The sequence below is a fragment of the Theropithecus gelada genome, chromosome 12 (genome assembly GCF_003255815.1).
Source record: "Theropithecus gelada isolate Dixy chromosome 12, Tgel_1.0, whole genome shotgun sequence".
NCBI classification, from domain to species: domain Eukaryota; kingdom Metazoa; phylum Chordata; class Mammalia; order Primates; family Cercopithecidae; genus Theropithecus; species Theropithecus gelada.
Genome location: NC_037680.1, coordinates 11336058 through 11359582, shown reverse-complemented (window position 1 = coordinate 11359582; position 23525 = coordinate 11336058). Strand labels below are relative to the sequence as shown.

At 37.4% G+C, this 23525-nt stretch overlaps 1 protein-coding gene across 3 annotated transcripts in view; it reads left to right on the top strand.

The window, feature by feature from the left end:
• NCKAP5 (NCK associated protein 5) overlaps positions 1-23525 on the top strand; it is an 835293-nt gene that overhangs the window by 278205 nt on the left and 533563 nt on the right. For all 3 annotated transcript variants that reach the window (XM_025404545.1, XM_025404546.1, XM_025404544.1), the window contains exon 3: positions 14281-14344. In XM_025404545.1, coding sequence (XP_025260330.1) covers positions 14281-14344 — 64 coding nt within the window. The remainder of the gene's footprint in view (positions 1-14280; positions 14345-23525) is intronic.

The following is a 23525-nucleotide window of genomic DNA, read 5'->3' as shown; positions in this document are numbered from 1 at the left end:
ATAAAGTACTACAGATGAGGGGTGGCTTACACAACAAAGGTTGGTCTTGAAGTTCTGGAGACTGAAGTCCAAGATGTATTGACAAGGTTGGTTGCCTCTGAGTCTGTTCCATGGCTTCTGGCGGTTTGCTGGCGAACTTTGCTGTTTGTTGGCTTGTAGAAGCATCACCCCAATGTATGCTTTCATCTTCATGTGGTGTTCTTCCTATGTGTGTGTGTTTGTCTTCAAATTTTCCCTTTTTATAAGAACTCCACCCCTGTTGGATTAGGGCCCATTCTAGTGACCTTATTTGAAATTGATTACCTCTGTAAAGACCCCTATCTCTAAGGCCACATCTGCAGTACTGGGGGTTAGGACTTCCATGTATGCATTTTTGAGGGACACTTTTCAACTCATAATGCTGAACCACAGACATGTTACCTGTTTTCTGAGACCGAATGCTCCTTAACTGCAGGGACTGAGTCTCACTCATCATTGTAGTTTCCGTAGAACCTAGCAAAGCTCCTCCAACTTAGATTGATAGCATTTCAATCTAGCCTAAAAACCACCTTTTTGGGCCAGGTGTGGCGGCTCATGCCTGTAATCCCAGTACTTGGGGAGGCTCAAGTGGGAGGATCGCTTGAGCCCAGGAATTCAAGATCAGCCTGGGCAATGGAGCAAGTCTCCGTCTTTACGAAACATTTTTTAAAAATGAGCGGGGTGGCCGGGCACGGTGGCTCACGCATGGTAATCCCAGTACTTTGGGAGGCCGAGGCAGGTGGATCACAAGGTCAAGAGATTGAGACCATCCTGGCCAACATGGTGAAACCTTGTCTCTACTAAAAATACAAAAAAATTAGCTGGGTGTGGTGGCCCGTGCCTATAGTCCCAGCTTCTCGGGAGGCTGAGGCAGGAGAATCACTTGAACCCAGGAGGCGGAGGTTGCAGTGAGCTGAGATCGTGCCGCTGCACTCCAGCCTGGCAACAGAGGAAGACTCCGTTAAAAAAAAAAAAAAAAAAGAAGAGCAGGGCATCGGAAGGGCATGATGATACACACCTGTGATCCCAGTTAGGGAGGCTGACGTAAAAGGATTGCTTGAGCCCAGGAGATTGAGGCTGCAGTGAGCTATAATCACACCACTGCACTCCAGCCTGGACAACAAAGTGCAACCCTATCTCGAATAATAATAATAATAATAATAATAATACCACCATTTTGTTGAGCTGCACGGAATGTTTTAGTGTATAAACTTTCCTCTGTGACAGTCCACCAGGGATTCCATCAGTATCTCCTTCAACTCTTCCCTTTGGAACTCACAAACCTTCTTTTTCCGAGCCTAGATAAATGGCTGAAGCCTCCTCACAGATACTATGTTGGGGCCTTTGTCAAAACGGAGACAGAATGAGATTTCAGAGCCATATGTAATTGAAAGTCATGAAAACTAAATTAGTTGTCATGTAAGGGCTATTGTCACCCCCCTTTCCCCACAGGTATGCAATGCTCCTTAGGAGATGATTAGCATGTTTGATTAGCATATTTTTTTTCTTCAAGAATTCCCTTTCCATATTAAGCTACATATAGTTGATCTGTTTTGAATGTTACCAAAATTGATGGAACAACTTGAACATTATTAATAAAGTTCTGTTGTTTTAAAAAGTTTGTCTTAATTGTCAGACATAACACAAACCTAGATTTATTTTAGTGGAATTTTAAAATTTAAGGAAGAAGTATCAGGGTGGCAAAGTGCAGTTGCAGAAGGGGTGGGATGTACCTGGAAACACAGGGAATTCCAAGTTTCTTAGAAAGCGTGGCAACATAAGGAATACCCATTCAGAAACCCAGATTTTCCACAATAATTAAGAAAGTAAGTGGTTCTTCAATGATTTATAAGAAGTGTATATCTCAAGGAAAGCTTTTTTTTTTTTTTTTTTTTTTTGAAGTGTTTGACTTTACACTCAAGGAAGAAGTAATTGCTAGAGTTAAGATTAGAAATATCTGTATTAAAATTAGGGGAATTTTTGCTCTAATATGTATTTTAGAAATATTTTAGGTAGGAGTGCTTTGAGATTTCACTCTGCACCAGAGAGGAGGAGGAGAAAATGGGTTACTTTAATTCAGTATTGTGTTAAATTCAGGCTCTTCCAAGTTCGTCAAAAATTTGGGGATGAAAGCTATATATATTATTCTAATGAAACCTGACAGTTCCAAGTAGAAATAAAAAGGAGAAGGGCCGGGCGCGGTGGCTCAAGCCTGTAATCCCAGCACTTTGGGAGGCCGAGGCGGGTGGATCACGAGGTCAGGAGATCGAGATCATCCTGGCTAACATGGTGAAACCCCGTCTCTACTAAAAATACGAAAAACTAGCCGGGCGTGGTGGCGGGCGCCTGTAGTCTCAGCTACTCGGGAGGCTGAGGCAGGAGAATGGCATAGACCCGGGAGGCGGAGCTTGCAGTGAGCTGAGATCCGGCCACTGCACTCCAGCCTGGGCGACACAGCGAGACTCCGTCTCAAAAAAAAAAAAAAAAAAAAAAAAGGAGAAAACCCAGAAGGACAAATTCACTTCTTCACTGGATATTTATTACCAGTAATATATGGAGTGTCCAAAATGTACAAAATGCTAGACCTATGACTGTAGTAGTAGGGATTACAGGTAGCTTGCATAGTTTTATTGGTTTATTTTGTCCAGATCTGGAGCATAGGATTAATTTCTGGTATTGACTATGAGTGAAGGCGTTTGTGATCTTGCCTCCAGTCAATGAGACCATTTTTGTTCTGAAGTGTGATCTTTCAATTATTAAGGATATGTTCATTCCCTGGATGCGGATGCACGAAGACCACAAAATCACAGCCTTCTAGGAACTTACCTCCCACTAGGGAGATAAATAGGTAAGAAGGCACTTGTTACTTCATGGACTGCATGAGTGACTGTATGGATGGATAAATGAATGAATGAATGAATGAATGAATGAATGAATGAAAATATGGGTGTAACTCGAGGCACTGTTCTTGAGAGCAGAAAAACAATTTTGAGAATACATATATAGGATAAGGATGTAGAGAGCTACTTTTTTATTTTCCAGGAGCTCCATAAAGCTCCATAAGGACAAGCCTGTGGTAAACAGACCTTCAGAAAGTCAGGCCACTAAAATTAGGATTTTTGTTTGTTTGTGTTTACTATTTCTGTATTCCAGTACACTGAATTCTTTAAAAAGTCTCTGTGTTAATTTTTGGGAGAATCGGGGTATATTCCCTAATTGGCATAGTGCAATATATTAAACTCTCGTGCTTTTCCAAAGTCGGTGAGTTTTACATGCCAGTCCTGTTGAATTTCCTGCTGACCGACCTCACTGCCCAAAATCCTGTGAAGATCCACAACTTAGAACACACTTTCAACTTACTGACTTTATGCTTTATGGATGTTAATAGAGTCTCCTAAAGCATACAATCAGAGTGATTTTGTTGCTGTTTTAAAGTTTTGGGGGCAATAGTGATATTACGTATTGGAAAAAAGTATATAAAGACATTTCTTTCCTATGAGTTGTGGCTCTAAAAGTTTCTCTAAAATCTGCTCTCACCCAAACTGTCAGAGGGGATGAGTACTTAAATGATCTGCTGTGGAAAGGCTAATTAATTTAACCATTACTCAGGGACTGCCGCCGCTGGTCTCCCCATCTGCCCACATGACAGGTGCACCTGGCACTCGACATTGTCATGGCCTCTGCGGCGGGTGACTCCCCAGGGCGCCTCTGTGTGGGGAGAGAATGGGTCTTGGCCTCCTCAGAGGAGCAAACCTGTTCTCCTCATGTGCGTACCAGATCGCCACCGGGCTCTTATTCTTGAGACCCACCAGAAATGGGGAAGGTTGATGATTAATTGAATCTTCTGTTTAAGATTTCAGTGTATGACCCTGTGCCCCAAGGCATAAATGAGAGTAATCATCTATCTAATTTCAATACGGACATTTGGTGATATCTTCACGGGGAAACAATATAGGGTGGAGAGAGATGTTAATTGAAACAAAACCTATGCCTATAGGTTTACATTGGGTGTTTGATTCGCATTTTTCTTCTACTTCGCAAAAATGAGGATTTATAGTACTTGGAATTCAATGTGTTCCTGGGTTTTCCCATTGATTCACATTAAAATGGTCCAATATGTGTTGCGTCCATGGGGACCCCAAATTCTTGCATTATTTGTGATGACCTCCCTAGCACTAGAGACAGTGGTAACAGGCAATGGTAGTTACAGAGACACATGTTCTAACAAATAGGATTATAGCTAAATATGTATTCACTGCTATTTTACATATTTGTGAAAACATGAATGGCCATATTTAAACTTTTGAGCAGTGGGATAATAGGCATGCTTTCCAGCCTGCATGAGCAGCCTCCATTTATCCACGGAAGGCAGGCATTGCTGCGTATCAGGAGCCTCTGGGGGCCCTATGACCTTTTTAGAGATCTACGAGGTCAAAACTATTTTTATAACTATGTTTTAACAAGAATACTAAGATGTTATTTTTTAAAGAATTTTTTATAAGAATTTTTATAAGAATACTAAGAATTTTATAAGAATATTAAGGTGTCATTTGTCTTTTTTGTTCTCATTCTCTCATGAGTATACAGTGGTTTGCCAGAGGCCACCCCATATGTGACATTGCAGCACACTGAATGTATTAATAGAAGCAAATATGAGACTCCAGATGTCATTTTTGTTAGCCAGATATTAAAGACTTTTGCAGAAGTATAAAACAGTGCTACTTGTTTTATTATATTTTTGAAAATTATAGTTAATTTTGTAATTATGTTTATGTTAACCTGTAATAGAACTGTTATTGCTATTTTAAATTAATATATATTTTTAAGTTAATTTTGGAGATGGTAAATGTCAGTCAACATAACTGACAAAAACAAAAGCTCTTTGGGATTCTCAGTAATTTTTTTGCAGAGTGTAAAGGGGTTCTTAATCCAAAAAGTTTGATTAACTTTTGTATCATAGAGATGATAATAATACCTACCTCATGGGATTCTCTGAGGTTTAAATATATCATGTCAGGTGTTTAGAATAGTACCTGACATATCAACTATTCAATAAATATCAGCTATTATGATTATCTTTTTAAATAGAAAAGTAAAATAGGTCCAGTATCTCTCAAAGAAGTGACCTGGAATAAAATCCTGGCACCAAAGTGGCAGACCTTGGTGCTGAACGAAAGTCTAACAGCATTGCCTTCAAAAGACTTAATGAATTTAGAGAATAGCATAGAACATGTAATAGACATTCTTCCTAATTAAAATATTTGTGAGGACAGATCTGTTCTTCTATGTAATTTGTTGCTGAAAAGTCTGAAACTGAAAAAAATCTTAGAAATAGCAGAAATTGCCTTCTTATTTAAAGGAAGTCCAGATTTGATCTTTTGATAAAATAGTCACCTACCATGTTTTAAAATCTGGCTTTGAATACAGAGTGTTGTACTTACTGCGTCTCATGACACTGGTGGGTAGGCATGTGTGTAGGCATGCTTTCTCCGTCTATCAATCTTGAAGTCTTTGAATTTGGAACTGTATTATTATTTATGTTTATTTCTCAGACCCTAGAATGGTACCAGGCCTGTAGTAAACTCACATTAAGTGTTTGCTGAATGCGTAAAGATTTCCATTATTGTTGGATTATATCGTTTCAGTTAGCAGAATATTCTGAATTAATAAAAACCTATATAGGTATATTTAACACATAAACATAAGTAAGTTTTAAATACTTTATAGAATCTTAACCTAAAAATCAAAACTAGCATGAACCTAGAGTTTTGCAGGGAGAGTATTATGGGATTCTTTAATATTGCAATATCTTTACCACAGTAAAGGAAACTGACTTTGGATTGCTAAGATGCCCAAGAAAATTTTTCCTTTTTAAATTCATATGTAAGCATGGTGATTTGTTATACTTTATTTTTTTTACAAAGGTCAAGTGATTACACAAATCATCCTACATGTTCATCAAATCACAGAGTATTTCACATTGTCACAAGCTTGCTTGATGTGAGCTGGATCCATACCTTTTAAGTGCATTGCATGTATAGGGTATTTGGGACCATGAGACTTACAATGAGTAGAAATAATTATTCCCACTTACACTAAGTGCCCTTGCTGTTCTTCCATCAGGGCATCCTCACAGGGACACCATCTGCCCAGTGGAGAGTGGGGCACACAGCATCTCCATTCTCTCCCATTCAGGGTGGGTGCAAGTCCTGGGCTTCCTGAAGAGTGGCAAGGGAACATTGATTTGTCTCCCAACAGGCGTGCCCTGGGACACTCATGCAACAGATGGCTCTGTAGCACCCTGCAGCCTGAGGTCTCCACACGTCACAAACTGAATATATTCCCCCTCTGCAAGCTGCTTTCTCTTTGGGGAATGCTTTTTGGTTAAACATGCAAACCTTGCAGGTCTTTTCTGAATTTTACAAATGCCAACATCCTGTTGACTTCATTGGGAACACTATTTCCATGCGCTTAACTTGCAGAGGTGTCAGTGGTATTCTGAAGAATATTTAAGAATATATAAAACATATAAAATGTTGTTTTTTGTGATCTTTAGTTCAGATAGTTTGGGGCTATGTTGAAGGGCTTTAGAAACCTGGAACTAATTCTCTATTTGGATATGAAATTGAGTAAGAAGAGTAGCTCTGTTTCATTCTTCCTGGAGAGAAAAGTTATCTTTGCATTTAACTGTAAGAGAAGTAAGTACTGTGGTCTCTTGTTTCATCGTGTGTATATTCTTTATATTCTTTTTTTATACCTGTTCCGTAAATAAGAATCCACAGCTCTTGATAAAATAGCCCTGTGCATTTGTTTGGCAATCATAAAGTCAGTACCCACTTCATAATGAGCTACTGGCCTTGCCACAAACACAAAACAAAACAGTGATGCTTTGCAGAAGCACAGTTGTCTGTTTCCAGCCGACGAACCGAGGTCTTTAAAGAGGAGGAAGGGTGTATGTGTATGTGAGTGTATTTAATTTGTCTTGGGTAGCATGCAAATCCAGCATTCTTTATTTTCTACACTAAGCTGTTTGTAAGAACTTTGAATTTGCATGAAAAAGATGCTAGTCCCAGTTGGTTTCACACATATCTTGGGACCATGGGGGTTTGAAGATATGGCATGCCAGGAACTACTAAACTCAAGGACAAATGAAATTCTGTGAAAAAGACAGGACCATTTATTTTTGATATTTTGATTGAGTTGATAATTTGATTCCAGAAATAACATCTAGAAATCCTGAGTATTTTATCATAGAGGTTTTTACCATGTCAAGAACTTCACCACTTCCTTAGTTTTAAAAAAGAAAGACCCTTTCATACAAAAATAACATTTTTCATGCAAAAATAAAATACAAATTCTACTTAAAAAAAATCCAGCTGGGGCCGGGCGCGGTGGCTCACGCCTGTAATCCCAGCACTTTGGGAGGCCGAGGCGGGCGGATCACAAGGTCAGGAGATCGAGACTACGGTGAAACCCCGTCTCTACTAAAAATACAAAAAAATTAGCTGGGCGCGGTGGCGGGCGCCTGTAGTCCCAGCTACTCAGGAGGCTGAGGCAGGAGAATGGCGTGAACCCGGGAGGCGGAGCTTGCAGTGAGCCGAGATCGCGCCACTGCACTCCAGCCTGGGCGACAGCGTGAGACTCCGTCTCAAAAAAAAAAAAAAAAAAAAAAAAAAAAAAAAAAAAAAAAAAAAAAAATCCAGCTGGTGTAAAATATACACGCAAGGACTTGAAATATTTGGAATATACAAGTTACTGAACCTAAAGAAAGAATCCCTTATTTGTTGTATTTTAGCACTGGAAACCCACTTTTCAAAGGGGATATAATCCAGAAGCCTAATACATAAAATAGCTCGGAGTTGGAGTACTCTTGCTGTCGTGGGACTGAGCTGCCACTGGCTTTGCCCACTGACTCCATGGGAGGACCCTGAACTGTCCCTCGGACCCCTGAGGGATCTCTGTTGGATAATCTAATAGGTTGCGTTTCCTGCATAAATGTTTTAAAACAGTTATGGAGCATGGTCCCCAAAAGGCATTGTGTTTGCTGTTCTTGCAAATGCTGCTCTTTAATCACCTAGCTGCCCTGAGTCAGGGTAACTTCCAGTTGTCTACACCTAAGCAGTTTCCCCAGTTGTCGATACAGTAGGCTAGGAGCCAGGCTGGGGTTGGGGATTGCCTCCCCCGTGGCCTACACTACTCTGAAATTGTCCATGTTTGCATCACCTGTTTCCACATGGCTGTTTGAATTTGGGCATTTCTCCATTCATGTGATGGTAGGTCAGATATAAAATGGTGTTTCGAGTTTTTATGTATTTTACTCTCTGTTTCACCAAATCAAGTGGCTACAATGCTGCCCCTTTAGAGATAGCCCCTTCATGTTGATTCATTTGTTTTCTTCCTTCTTTATTGAATGCCACAGAATATTATGTGTGGACAGTCTACAAAATTTCATGACTTATTAATATAGTATTTTCCTTTTTAAAAACTATGTAATGACTAAAACCATTAAGGTTTTCTTTCAAATTGAATTAATAAGATTTGAGAAGCACATTACAGTGTGACAGTCCTAATAGTTTATACAGGCCATCTCTTTTTAGCATAAAGTAGTGATGTTCCTAACATTTACACTGTATTAGGATTCTTTTATCATTTAGTAGGATGATGGGGATAAGATAGACTTTTGATCTGTTCCTGGAAATGTCTCTTTTATGTTACACTGCTCTTGTGAGAAATTAACATACCATTAGCATATATATTAAATCTTTCTCTGAAGCTTCAATAATTAGGAATGAGGATTCAAGGCAATTTTCTAGAACATTCTTACTGTCCTAGTTCTGTATCTGTCTTTCAGTTGAAGTGCTCAGAGTTTGGTCCTGGGACCCTGGATATCTCCAAGACCCTTTCAAGGGATCTGCAAGGTCAAAACTATTTTTGCCATAACGCTAAGATGATATTTGCCTTTTTCACTCAGCTTTCATGAGTGGAGTGTTCTAGAAGTCACATGACACGTTCTGTCATAACAGATTAAATGCTGACACAGATGTGAGAATACACCTGTCTTCTCTTAAGACAGACATTAAAGATAGTTGCAAAATTCTAAAGCAGTATCACTCTCCTCACAAAATTTATTTTTTCCCTTTATTTGCAAAATGTATTTTTGTTTTGAAATTACTGTTTAGGATGACTTTTAATAAAAATGTTTTACTTATGTTGGCATGGGTTTATTGGCTTTTTGGTGATTTAACAAATATTTTAATAAATTACGTTTTTATTTATATGTCATAAATATTAATAGATAATAACCCATAACAATAGAATCTCTTTGGGATCCTCAATTTCTCTGCATACAAAAGGGTCAAATATTTGAGAACTCAGTACTCAAATATTTGGGAACTACTGTTCTATAGTCCCCTCACTCAGTGCTCTTACTTCGGAATTCACTCTGTTGAAGCTTACTCAGATATTTACCTGGTGGTCTATGGAAGTTGTACTTTTCATAATTTTTGGATGTACGTAAAAAAGCTTTTGCGGTCAACTAGAACCAGAGGATACCCTGTGGGAATCAGGGTGTATCTGTGCAGTGTACCTGCATTATGTACTATGTCAATGCAAAATGGTAATATTATGTAAAATTCTGTTATACTAGACAAGCTGGTATTAGATTCTGTAACTGATTCCTCATTCAGCAAGTCACAAATATTTATTTTGTTCCTACTAAGTGGCCTTAGTAGTTGTTAAAGAAATGAACTAAATCTCCACTCAGGCAAACAGCTGTTACAGTAAGATATTAACTACACCACAACTGACCACCTGCAAAAATGAATGGATCATCATTTTTGGTTGCTACTTTTGTGGTCAAGGAGGAATTTATGGTCTTATTTAGCAGAAAAATATATTGAATAAACAATCGAGTAAAATATGAGAGAATGTGTTTAATATACTTTAGATGAGAAGTTAAATGTCTCCATGTTTCAGTATACAGAGAAAAGAGTGTGGCAAGTGAATTCAGGTATTGGTGTAGGAAGTTAATTATCATTAACATCAAAGTAGCTTCTGGTATTCTGGCAGTGTTCCTGTTTTTTTGCTTAGGTGGGACTAATAGGGACTTGTTCACTTTGTGATTATTCGCGACCTGTGCTCTTATGATTTCTTAATTTCTTTATACTTCATTAAAAAAGTAAAGAGAAACTTTTAATTTTTTTTTTTTTTTTTTTTTTTGAGACGGAGTCTCACTCTGTCGCCCAGGCTGGAGTGCAGTGACGCGATCTCGGCTCACTGCAAGCTCCGCCTCCCGGGCTCACGCCATTCTCCTGCCTCAGCCTCCGGAGTAGCTGGGACTACAGGCGCCCGCCACCTCGCCCGGCTAGTTTTTTTTGTATTTTTAGTAGAGACGGGGTTTCACCGTGTTCGCCAGGATGGTCTCGATCTCCTGACCTCGTGATCCGCCCGCCTTGGCCTCCCAAAGTGCTGGTATTACAGGCGTGAGCCACCGCGCCCGGCCGAAACTTTTAAATTTAAAATATCTCTGTAACCTGTTAAACTGTTTGTAGTATGTACTTAAACACGTTTGTCCAAAGACTCATTGCTTATAGTGACTTCTTGTTTTGCCTTAATTTACCAAAGCTTCTCAGTAGGTGCCTCTCACATCCAAGGCAATGAGTCATTTGATGCTGAATCTTCGGTTGGTAAATAATATATCCTTTATCTTTCTAGTAATGTATTATTTTAATGTTTTAATAAAAACAACATGAGTCATTTGGTTTTAAAAAATACACATTTTGAGAAGTTTTTAAATCAAAGTAATACATGCACATACTTTAGAAATCAAATGTAATGATAACATCTATAAGATGTGCACATCGCCTTCCCTACTCTACCTCTTACTCCTCTGACACAGTCACTCCCCTTTCTTCTAGATCTGCCTTCTAAGTGTTGCATCCTTGTATCTAAATAATATGCTTGAACTTCTGTTTCTAGATCACTTTTAAACATTATGTATTATCTTTCTATTATGGAAGATAAGATTTTAGTGTTTCTGTACCACCTGTTTCTCTATGCTTCCCTTTCTCTAATTTTTTAAATTAAATAGTAAATTAATTTAGTTAATAATTACAATGATAAAGTAAATGTCATTCACAGCTGAGTCTAGTGGAAGCTTAGAATTGCATTTCTAGAATAACTTCGTTTTTTTCTAGCATGAATAATTGCCACTTCCTACCATTGCCCTAGATTTTCATGTTCCAATTTCTTATTCTTAAGCTTTAAAATAAAACTCTACAACTCTTCTTAATACTTACAAACACATAGGTAATTTACTTTGATTCAACTTTGTTTTATTCTTGAAGTCATCCTCCTGAGGCTCTCCATCCTCTTGCTGCAATCCAGATTGGTTATTCTCTGGATTCCTACATAGCTGTTGTCCAGGAGTTTACCAAGAAAAGAAAAAAAAAAAAAAAAAAAGAAAAAAATTCCAATTCTTTATTGGATTTCTTGTTTCTCATTACCGAGTCTTGCTTTTTATTTGGTAGAGTTATATATCTCAGTGAAAAAGAATGTATTATTTGATACAGATTTGGACAGTGTAATAAGTCTTTCAATCCATGAATGTAGTATATATTTCTTTCTTTCTTTCTTTTTCTTTATTTTTTTGAGACAGAGTCTCACTCTGTCGCCCACGCTGGAGTGCAGTGGTGCGATCTCCACTCAGTGCAAGCTCTGCCTCCTGGGTTCACACCATTCTCCTCAGCCTCCCTAGTAGCTGGTACTGCAGGTGCCCACCACCACACCCAGCTAATTTTTTTGTATTTTTAATAGAGACGGGATTTCCCTATGTTAGGCAGGATGGTCTCGATCTCCTGACCTCATAATCTACCCACCTTGGCCTCCCAAAGTGCTGGGATTACAGGCGTGAACCACCGCGCCCGGCCAAATGTGGTGTGTATTTCTATTAATCTCCTTTAATCTTTCTTAGCAGTGTTTTGTAGTTTTTAGTATGGCAGTCTTGCAAACCTTGTGCTAAATGTCTTTCCTAAATGTTTTATTTTTTGACATTATTATAAATAGATGCTTTAAAATTTTATTTTCCAATTGTTTGTTGCTAGTATATAAAATATAATTAATTTTTGTTCATCAGCTTTTATCTCTGACTTTGCTAAATTCGCTCATAAGTTGTGTAGTAAATTTCATTGGATTTTCTGCTTAGAAAATAATGTCATCTGTAAATAGAGACAGTTTTACCTCTTCCTTTTTGATATCCATGTATTTTATTTCTTTTTCTTCTCAAACTGTATATGAGATTTGCTTCTATTTGCACTTTATATAAACAGGAAATAAAGCATATATGTTTTGTATTTGCTTCTGTTACTCAACCACATATTTGCGATATTCTGTACATTGTCATGATTAAGTGTAGATTATTCCTTTTCAGTGTTGTGTAGTATTCCAGCATGTAACTATGCTAAAGTTGACATATCTGTTCTATTGTTAATGGGTGTGTGCATTTTCAGCTTATAAGGTTACTAAAGTGCTACTATGAACATTCTGGTACATGTCTTTTGGTGAACATATACTTATATTTCTGTTCACTTTAGACCTCAGACTGGAATTGCTGGTTCATAGAGTATGGAATATGTGAGTCTCCTGTTTTCTTTGACTTTATAAGTATTTGCCAGTGTTACCTCTATACTATATTTTAACAGTTTCTGAGGAGAGAAGAGATAAATTCATGTGTTTAATTTTCATATGAAAACAGAAGTCACTCATATCCTTCTTTTTCAATTATTTGTTCCATGAATTCATTCTTTTCGTTGAACTTCTTTGATCTGTTCATCAGGACTTGAGTCAGAGAACACACGTGGGCTTTCCGCCTTGATCACTTGGCACATGGCTTCCATCGCTTAGTGGCTCCTTCCTATCTGCTCTGTTGCCCCTTCTTACAGCTGTACTCACAGGTCCTGCCACAGGCTCCCAAAACTTGTATACCTGGAATGTCTCCTAGTTTAGTCTCCCTTCTTCTAGGCTGTGCCTTTGGGTGCTTATTCAGAGAGAACTTTTTCTATTAAAAGACTGCCCAGCTGCAGCCAGACAAAAGCACATGTCTTCTTGGTAGTCGTAGGCACTTCAAAGATCCAGGCCCTTAGGAGAGAAGAAGTTTTCACTTCTATTTTCCCCAGTGGAAAAATTTCTGGGGATTGAACTGCATCCTCTATGTTTGCATATAGTCGATCCTGTGCAAAGGGAAGACTAAGGGGTGAAATATCACTCAAATAGTTACTCATCTTGATAGTAGTATAGTAGTAGAAGAATATCAGGGGAAATCCTTATTAAAGCTAACATTTTAGGGACCAGAAGAGTTCACTTACCCCTATGACATCTATCAACTATTTTAAAGAACAATTGAAAAGCCGTCCAAAATGCAGGCATCTATCACTTTACAAAAGTATTCTTAAAATTTTGGTGAATATTGGATATATTTTAAGTGAAACCAGAATTATAAGGGATCTAAAAATGAATCCCATTGTTAAATAAGGGGTACTACAATAAATAATCTGATTTTTAAATCTACATTTTGATATTACCTACACACTGAAAAAGTGATAAGCAGACTGTTTATTTAGACTTTGAAGTAAGGAAATCTAAAATTTGATTCCAAAAAACTACTATACACCAGCTGAGGACTCAGTGTATTAGCCTTTTTGGACCTCAGTTTCTTCATCTATAAAATGGGCATAGTGAAATCACCCATGGGATTGTTGTCAGGCTCAAATGAGAACAGATGCAATGCCCAGCATGGTGCCTGTTATGTAGCAAGCATGCAAATGATTTTCTATTGTTATTTTTAAAATAGTAAGGAATTATGTTTTATTTGCTTCTTAATATTATTGGTGTGGAAAGCAACAAAAGAAATAAAAATAATTAAAATTATATAAGCAAAGTTGATGGAGAAAAGACAACTAAAATATTATAGCCACGAAAAATATATTTATGAGTGATGTATGTTGATGAACTGAAACAAGGCATCTACTCAGCATTTAACATTTATTTGGCTATTGTAAAATCTATGGCAAAAAAGTCTTCCATGACACTCAATGAAAACAATGCATTCATGCCCAGTTTAAATATTTATAGAAAGTATAGTGGAGGAAGTGAGCTAAACCAAGGAAGGAGTTCCTCTAGAGACCTCCAAAGAATGTTTCACGGCCATGCCAGTGTCGCCTCTACCTTGAGAACGGTCAAACTAATCATGTGCTTTTGTTTCTCCAGGGAGAAGTTGGCAGTGGCCCGACTACAGCGAGAAGTTGCCCAGAGAACAAGTGAGGGGGCCATGGTAAGTCCTGACTGCCGTCTCCTCATTCCACAACATCCAGAGGTCTCTGGCTTGAAAGCTACTTTGCCTCATTAAGGATATCTAAGGAAAATATTTGCTTGCAGCAAACTTAATGATATTTTGGCCAAATGATGTATTTATAATACAATTTGTACAGCTCTGCCATTTGCCATCAGAGTGAGAGATATTAATTGAAAAAAAAAATGAGGCTTCAAATAAGATGTTCACATGTCCAAGGATTATAAGGCTTTGTTTTCTGAAGGTCAGACTTCCAGCAGTGAGCACAATGTCCACAAATGAGTAGCAGTTCAACATAATTCAGACCTCTCAGTTCTTTGGATTTAAAAAACAAACAACAGCCATCTTGGTGTTCTGAAAAAAGAACACCAAGATGTTTGCTAATGTAATTGTCTTTATTATTTTCCTTCTCTTCACTATTTGCAATATATTTTTCCTTGTCCTTTTCAGCTTGTGCCATTTGGAAAACTGATGTCTCCTTGTGTTTTGAATTGTACTAAAAATCAATACGGTTATTTTGGTCCATAGCAACTTCATTTTACAGACTGTGTTTGCCGAAGTATCTGCCTCTGTGCCACTTATAACATCAGAGATGACTGTCTGGGGACCTAGGGAATGCATGTGTGGAGTAACTGCTTTTGCTACTTCTGAAACGAAAATACAACACCAGATTTATTTTTTCCCCCACTTATGGCAAAACAATGGAATGTATGCAAGTTTTCACTAAAAGAATTGGATAAGTAGCACATTTTTATACCCTGAAGGCTGCTTCCATTTGATTTCATGAGAGTTAATTGACAGGCCATCCACTGAAAAGGGTAAGACATTTGTAAAATGTGCTGGCCTTATACTTCTGTCAACAGGGAAATCAAAGGGCTAGAGTAAGAGGTCAAATGTTGAGTGGGCTCTGGAAGGCACAGTGGCCCATGAACATGCTAAAATACTTAGCAAGGTGATCACAGTGTTTATTTTGCTAGGGATCTTAATGCAGAAAGAATTTTGAATGTTCAAATGATATGAAGAAACATTCACGCTGGGTGTGGTGGCTCATGCCTGTAATCTCAGCACTTTGGGAGGCTGAGGTGGGCAGATCACCTGAGGTCAGGAGTTCGAGACCAGCCTGGCCAACATCGTGATACACTGTCTCTACTAAAAATACAAAAATTAACCGGGCGTGGTGGTGGGCACCTATAATCCCAGCTACTCAGGAAGCTGAGTCATGAGAATTGTTTGAACCTGGGAGGTGGAGGTTGCAACGAGTGAGATTGTGCCATTGCACTCCAAAGACCCTGTCTCCAAAAATAAAAAAATAAAAAAAAATAGGAAAACATTCACCTGCATCTTTGAGTAATGAAATGGAAACAAGATGGAGAAAATAAAGGCCTAGTTGGATGGTGGACTGAGCATTTCGAATCTGAACTTCTCACTGCATTTCAAAATGTTGATGTGCTAGGTCATTCTGTAATGTTTCAGTCTTTTGTTTAGGACTAGCACCTGCTCACCACTTCGTCAGTGATGTTCTAGTTGAATATGAGGAAGTAATTTAACTTTCGTAGGTCAGTTTCCTCATCTTTAAAATGGGGAGGTGGGAATTTTGTGATTCCTTTAACTTAGTGGATCATGATTTTGAGCATTTGCCCGTGTGAAGTTTTCATGATATGAATCTCTTTCTGGTAATAACTAAATGTTATTTAAGCTCATAGGAAGAACAGGCCTTGAAAGAATGAACTTTCATTCTTTCTCACTCTGACATTGAATGTACTTGAGTTAAAATGATCTCAGACACCTGTCTAGTCTTTTAAAAAGACAAAATCCCCTTTTTAAAACATTATAGAAGTTCAGTATAGAAAATACGCAGAAAACGTGGGCACAAGGACGACCCCAGTTGCTCAAAAAATGACTTTGGAAAAGTTATGAATGTTTCATTATTCTAATTTTAATTATGGTAATGAAAAATCACATGTTTGTATTGATTGCTTTGGCAATGTTTATAAAAAACCATTTATTATGTGCCCAGGACTATTCTAGGCACTGGAGAAACAGTGAACACAGGCAAAATCTGATAGCTTACAATCTAGTGGTTGGTGAGACAGATAATGTTAGGACGTAGAAGCAGCTATGAGAAAATAAAAGAGCAGGGTAGGGGAGATTGGTAGTTATAGGGGTTCACCATTTAAAATAGAACATGCACAGTATTGGGAAGCCATTGGGGGAGGATCATTTGAGCTCAAGAGTTCGAGCCCAGCCTGGGCAACATAGTAAAACCCTGCTCTACAGAAATATAAAAAAGTAGCCATGTGTGGTGGTGCATGCCTGTGATCCCATCTACTTGGGAGGCTGATGCAAGAGGATCATTTGAACCCAGGAGACAGAGGTTGCAGTGAGCCATGATCATACTACTATATTCTAGCCTGGGCGACAGAGCAAAACCCTGTCTCTAAATAAATAAATAAATAAATAAATTAGAACATGCATAGTAGAAAATCACTGAAAAGTTAATATCTGAGCAAAACCTGAAGGAGGTGAAGGAGTTTCTACCATGAGGATGTCTGGGGGAGGGGCATTCTAGCAGGGATATCAGCAAATGCAAAGGCCTGGAGTGCCAGGGGAACTGCATGCTGGCAGGGCTGGCTGGAAAGGAGTGAGAGGAGAAGGTGAGGAGTAAAAGAGAAAGCAAAAAGTGATGGGGGTGGGGGGTAGGGAGAGTAGGGGGAATGGGTGCACCCTCAAGGTCTCAGTGGATCCCTGACTCATGCTTTGAGAGATGGGAACCATTGGAAGGCTTCTAACAAGGCCTAAGTATTAAGTGATTGAACTTAATACTATTCATATTCTTACCATCTCCCTTCCCATTCCATGATTTGTCACATTTCAATTCCTTGGAGACACCATAAGCCCTGACTTTCATTAATTTCTTTATTTTAGTTTTTCTCCCTCTTTCTCAGTGACTTTTTCTCCCTGTTCCTTTTACATAGTCAAACTCCTCTGAGTTTTCTATTTAATTATATGCTTCAGCTTTTCCGCTCCTAGAATTCATTTATTTCTGAAGTCCTGATTCTTTCAGTATCTGACAGCTCCTAAAAAATCAGGCTATTCTATTAATCCTTTAAATTTAATTATTGCTGTTACAAGGTTTGTTTCACAGAACTTTTGTTACGTCTATAGCAGAAATGGAAAACAGTTCATCACAATAGATCACCAAATGTATTTAGAGACTACTGTTTATAGTTTTTTAATATTTTTATTTACATGAAAGGAAAAATGGTATAGAAGAAATTATATAAGCAATCTTTACAGAAAAGCTATGTAATTAAATTGAGGCTGATATTTATTTTTAAAGTCATCAACAAACCTGTTATAATCAAAATCTTCAATACAAACCATGCCCTCTTTAAAATTTGGTTTTATGCAATAAATCTCTACACTTACAAGTTTTAAGATAGTCCCAAGGCAGCATTTTGAGAGATTTATTTTACATTATATTATATTATATTATTTATTTTTGAGATGGAGTTTTGCTCTTGTCGCTGAGGCTATATAGTGCAGTGGCATGGTCTTGGCTGACTGCAACCTCTGCCTCCTTGGTTGAAGCGATGCTCTTGCCTCAGCCTCCAAAGGAGCTGAGATTATAAGCACTCACCACCATGCCCAGCTAATTTTTGTATTTTTAGTGGAGATGGGGTTTCACCATGTTGGCCAGGCTAGTCTCGAACTCCTGACCTCAGGTAATCCCGCCTTGACCTCCCAAAGTGCTGAGATTACAGGTGTAAGCCACCACGCCTGGCTGAGATTTCTTTTATTTTTTAATAAGCTTTTAATTTTGAAATAATTTTAGGTTTACAGAAAAGTTACACACCTGCCTACCCTTTACCCAGTTTCCCCTAATGTTAAACATCTTACATAATTATGGTGTAATTGTCAAAACTAAGAGATTAGCATTGGTATACTACTATTAAACTTGAGATTTTATTAGAGCAGTTTTTCTAGCAATGCTCCTTTTCTGATCTAGGATCCAGTACAGGGTACCACACTGCATTTTCTTCTAAAAAGAAGATGACTTTTTAGTCATCTAATTGAGTACATATGGAGAAGTAATGCGAGCTTGAAAGTGAGACCGGCCTGGATCCAAAGTCCATCCCCACTAGTAGTTACCTAAGTACTGTTAATTTGGACACGTTACTTCACTGTGTTTGTTTGTTTGTTTGTTTAATCAATTTTGCTTTTTTGTTCTGTTAACTCAGATCTTTATTTTTGGAAACTTTCTTCAGCATACTAGATGTTTTATGTTTGTTGTCTTTGTTCTCAGTTTCCTCTTCCAGGAAATAAATGCTGCCACTGTTTTTCATACTTACTGTTCAGTATTTTTTACAAACTCTCTGAGATTATGTTTCTGTTCATTCTGGGAGGTGGTTTCAGCTTGTGCTGAGATATCACTGGCTCAGTTTACTGAGAGGCCTCTTCCGTCCTTAACACTTCAGTGTTGTCTTAAATATTGGTATGTATAAGAGTGGTGCATCCTACCCCAAGAGTATGAAGGTGTTCATTCTCATTATCTCCTAGAACTTTTATAGTTTTTTTAAAATGTAAATTTTTGCAAATTTCAGTTGGAATTAATTTGGCATGAAGTAGAGATCAGAGAGAAATGTTTCCCAAAATTAATAGCTGATTTTTCAACATCATTTAATGAACAGTATAGCTTTTATTACTACCCTTACCACATTACAAATGCTCATATCAACCTGTGTCAATTACTTGACTGCTTATACGTTTCCATTGAAAGTTCTGTTACACAAACTAGTCCTGAAAATAGAAAATGAGATCCTCAACTCACTTTTAAAAAATAAACACTTTTTATTACAGAAAAATTGCAAATATAGTCTAGAGTGTTTACGTGTATCTTGTACTCAATTTTCTCTATTATGAATACTTTACACTAGCATGGTACACTTGTCACAGCTGATGAACTAATATTGATACACTATTAATGAAATGTATGCTTTATCCAGATTTCTGTGGTTTTAACTATGTCCTTTTTCTGCTCCAGGATCCAATCCAAGAAACACATTACATTTACTTATCATACTCCTAAAGCTTCTCTTGGTTTTGACAGTTTCTCAAGCTTTCCTTGTTTTTGATAACTTGGTAGATTTAAGAAGTACTGGTTAGGTTTTTGTGGCATTTGTCTCATTGGGATTTGTCTGATGTTTTTCTAACAATTAGATTTCGGTGTATTTTTGGGAAGTAAACTGTGAGTTAAATAGCCATTTTTTATCACACCATATCAAAAGTATATATTATCAACATGACTTGTCTCTGATTTTTTGTTTTGAGATAGGGTCTCGCTCTGTTGCCCAGGCTGGAGTGCATTGGTGCAATGTCAGCTCTCTGCAACCTCTCCTCCTGGGCTCAAGAGTTTCTACTACCTCAGCCTCCTGGGTAACTGGGACTACAGGTGCATGCCACCATGCCCAGATAAGTTTTGTAATTTTTGTACAGACAGGATCTCGCCACATTGTCCAGGCTGGTCTCGAACGCCTGGGCTCAAGTGATCCACCTGCCTTGGCCTCTTAAAGAGTGGGATTACAGGCGTGAGCCACTGCGCCTGGCCCAGCTTGTCACTGTTGAGATGAATCTTGATCATTTGGCTGAAGTATTGTTTGTCAGATTTCTCCACTGTAAGGTTACTCTTTGCCTCCCCACCACCCTTTCTCTCCTGTACTCTTTGGGAGGAAGTCACTAGGTGTAGCACATACTTTTGGACTTGGGAAATATGCTCCACCTCCTTGAGGGCGGAATATCTACAGAAATTATTTTGAATTCTTCTGCATGGGACATTTGTCTCTTCTTTCTTGTTATTTACTCAATCATTTATTTATATGACTGCATTGATATATATTTTATACTTTGCATTGTAAAGCAGTACTACTTTATTTTTGGCTCTAATTATCCTAGCTTTTGGTTTCTCTGAAATGCTCAACTTGTTTTTTTCTGTTGTTGTTGTTGTTCTCATTGCTGCTTTTCCTTTTATTTTTTTTCTTAGCACTTTTTCTTTCTTTCTGGCACTGTAAGATGCTACAGGCTTATCGTGGGTATTTCTTACGCCTGTCTTAGAATCAGCAATTTTTCCAAGGTCACCTGGTTCCTGTTAACGGACAGAGTTACTTGAAACCAAGATCTGGGTGCTGTGTACCAGCCTACATTCATAAGGCTTATTTAAAATGGTATTTATTCCAGGAATGCAATGACACACAGGGGCTTTCTAACAATGACTGCCTAACATTGGAAAAATCATTAATATAATTGACAGTAGTAATAGAAGGTTAAAGGAGAAAACAAATCTCAATACACATAGTATAAAATATTTGATAAAATCTAATACTAGTTTATAATTTTAAAAAAGGAAATTTCCTTAAAATGATAAAGGATGTCTCCACTAAGAATCTTTAGTAAACATTGTACTTAATGATGAAACGTTAGAAATGTTCCTTTTAAAAACCATAACCAGACTAGAATGACTTCTGTCACTGCCTCATTTTATTGTTGTACTTCTGGTCCTAGCTACTGAAGTAAGAAAGTTAGTATAAGAGCTGGGCAAAAAGCATAGTTTAAATTATTTGCAAGTAATGATTTCTAAGTAGAAAATCTAAAGGAATCTTTAGTCAAAATTTAGAAGATTGCTGTGTATAAAATGAATTAATAGAATTCCTACATATCAGTCATTGGCCCTTAGAAAATATAGTTTTAAGCTATAATATTTAAAATAGTAAAAAAGGCATATAGGAATAAATCTAAAAAGAAATGTATGAGATATTGATGGAGAAAATTATTAATGGATATAAAAAGAGATATATGTATGGCATATTCATGGAAAGGAAGATGGAATACCATAAAGATATCACCTTACCCCCAAATGATTTATGCTTTCAGTATAATCTTAATGAGAATCCCAAGAAGGTTTTCACCGCATTTGGCAAGCTAATACAAATATTACTATGAAAATATACAAGTTTAAATACATACGACATGTTTTTAAAGAAAGATAATGGGAGGATTTGGTGTCCCCTACACTTGAATATTTTTTTTGAAGATAAAGCAAATTAGTGTGATGTCGGGACAAAGATATTCAAATAAGCTAGAGAACAGAATGAAAAGCCTTGAAGTAGACCCACACATATATAGGAATATATAATGGAAGTAGAATTACAATTTAGTAAGAATAAAATGGATAATTTTAAAAGGCTGCTGTGACAATTTTTATCTATCTATCTATCTATCTGTCTGTCTGTCTGTCTGTCTGTCTGTCTATCTATCTATCTATCCATCCATCCATCCATCCATCCATCCATCCATCCATCCATCCATCAATCCATCTATCCATCTATCCATCTATCCATCTATCTATCTATCTATCTATCTATCTATCTATCCATCCATCCATCCATCCATCTATCTATCTATCTATCTAATTTCAGAGTCTGGCTATGTCACCCAGACTGGAGTGCAGTGGTACAACCTGGCTCATTGCAGCTTCTGCCTGCTGGGCTCAAGTGACCCATATACCTCACCCTCCCAAGTAGCTGGTACTAAAGGCACACACCACCATGCCTGGCTTTTTTTTTTTTTTTTTTTAGAGATAAGGTTTTACCATGTTGCCCAGGCTGGTCTAGAACTACTTGGCTCAAGGGTTCCACCTGCCTTGACTCAAGGGATCCACCTGCCTCAGCCTCTCAAAGTGGTAGAATTACAGGTGTGAGCCACCAGGCCTGGCTTGCTGTGACAATTTATATAGTAAATGATACCATTTCATTGCTACCAAACACCATGGGCAAAAGTACATTTTGGATAAATAAAAGACTTATAAAAGTAAAATGTGCAAAGCTAGCTGGTAGGAAAGTATCATGACCAATAAATTTTGAAATTTCTCTTTCAGAAAAATGCACATTGTAAATCAAAACATCACTGGGTTAGCACCCCATGCCCATTTATTTGGGAAACCTTTAGAAGTCTGAAAACATCAGTAGGCAAGTATATGTAGAAATGGAAATTCTAGTGGGAGTTTTAATTTCTGTTACCCAGTAAAGTTGAAGCCAAAACACAACCTGTGACCCACCAATTCCACTTATATGTTTCTGTCCTAGAAAATCACTAACTGTATATATGCAAAAAGTGGCTTATATAAATATTTACTCTTTAGCACTGTTTCTAAAAATGAAAGAGTCAAAACAATTTCAAGGCCCCTCACGAGGAAAAATGAATAAACTGATTTCTTCAAACAGTGAATAATATCCAGCAGTTAAAATGAAGTCGATCTGTGTGTGTGAACATGGCAGATGTCAAAAACAACATAAGAGAAAAATCTAACATGTATGGAAATAACACGTACCAAATTTGGATACCTCTGATGAGGGAGGAGTCTTCAGTTATATCCATTTATTTAATGTTTTGATGAAGCAGATATCCTAAAAATGTTTGAAAACTGTGAAATCTGAATGGTGTTAACTGATGTCTCATTTTATGAGTATTTAAAATATTTTATCCGTATCAATCTGATACGAATTTAAATAAAAATGCTTTTATTTTTAAATAAAAATAGCGAATTTAAATAAAAATGCTGAAATTAAAAATAAAACCATAATACCATCAGAAAAGAAGACATGAGAAAGTAGAAAAAAATATTAGCTTTCCCAGGGGAAATTTTAGAGAATATGTTTTTTCATTTTTATGATCTGGGTGTAGTGAAGGCATGTCTAAGCATGACACTAGGGTTATAAACTGTGAAGGTAAAAGATAGAGAATAGACATTGTAAAAAGCAATAACTTCTGTTGAGCAAAAGGTTACATAAAACCAAGTTAATAAATTAAACACCCTCTTTTTTATTCCAACAGATAAAACACTTGTAAAGAGATAAAATTTTAGGAATTTGCAGAAAAATCTTCAGAATAATGCTGGGGATTTTATAGCGGATTTAGTCCAACTTTAAGCTATCTTTCAAAAGTTGGAACAGTTTGAAACCTTTAGATTTTCCTAGGATTCTTTCAAGAAAAAATACTATTCCCAAAGATCGTATTCTTTCTGTATAGCACTCTCCCCTCTAGGTAAACCCTGCTGACTCCAGGACTGCCCACACTCAGATTTAGGTAAATTCCTCCCTTCTTTTATTCC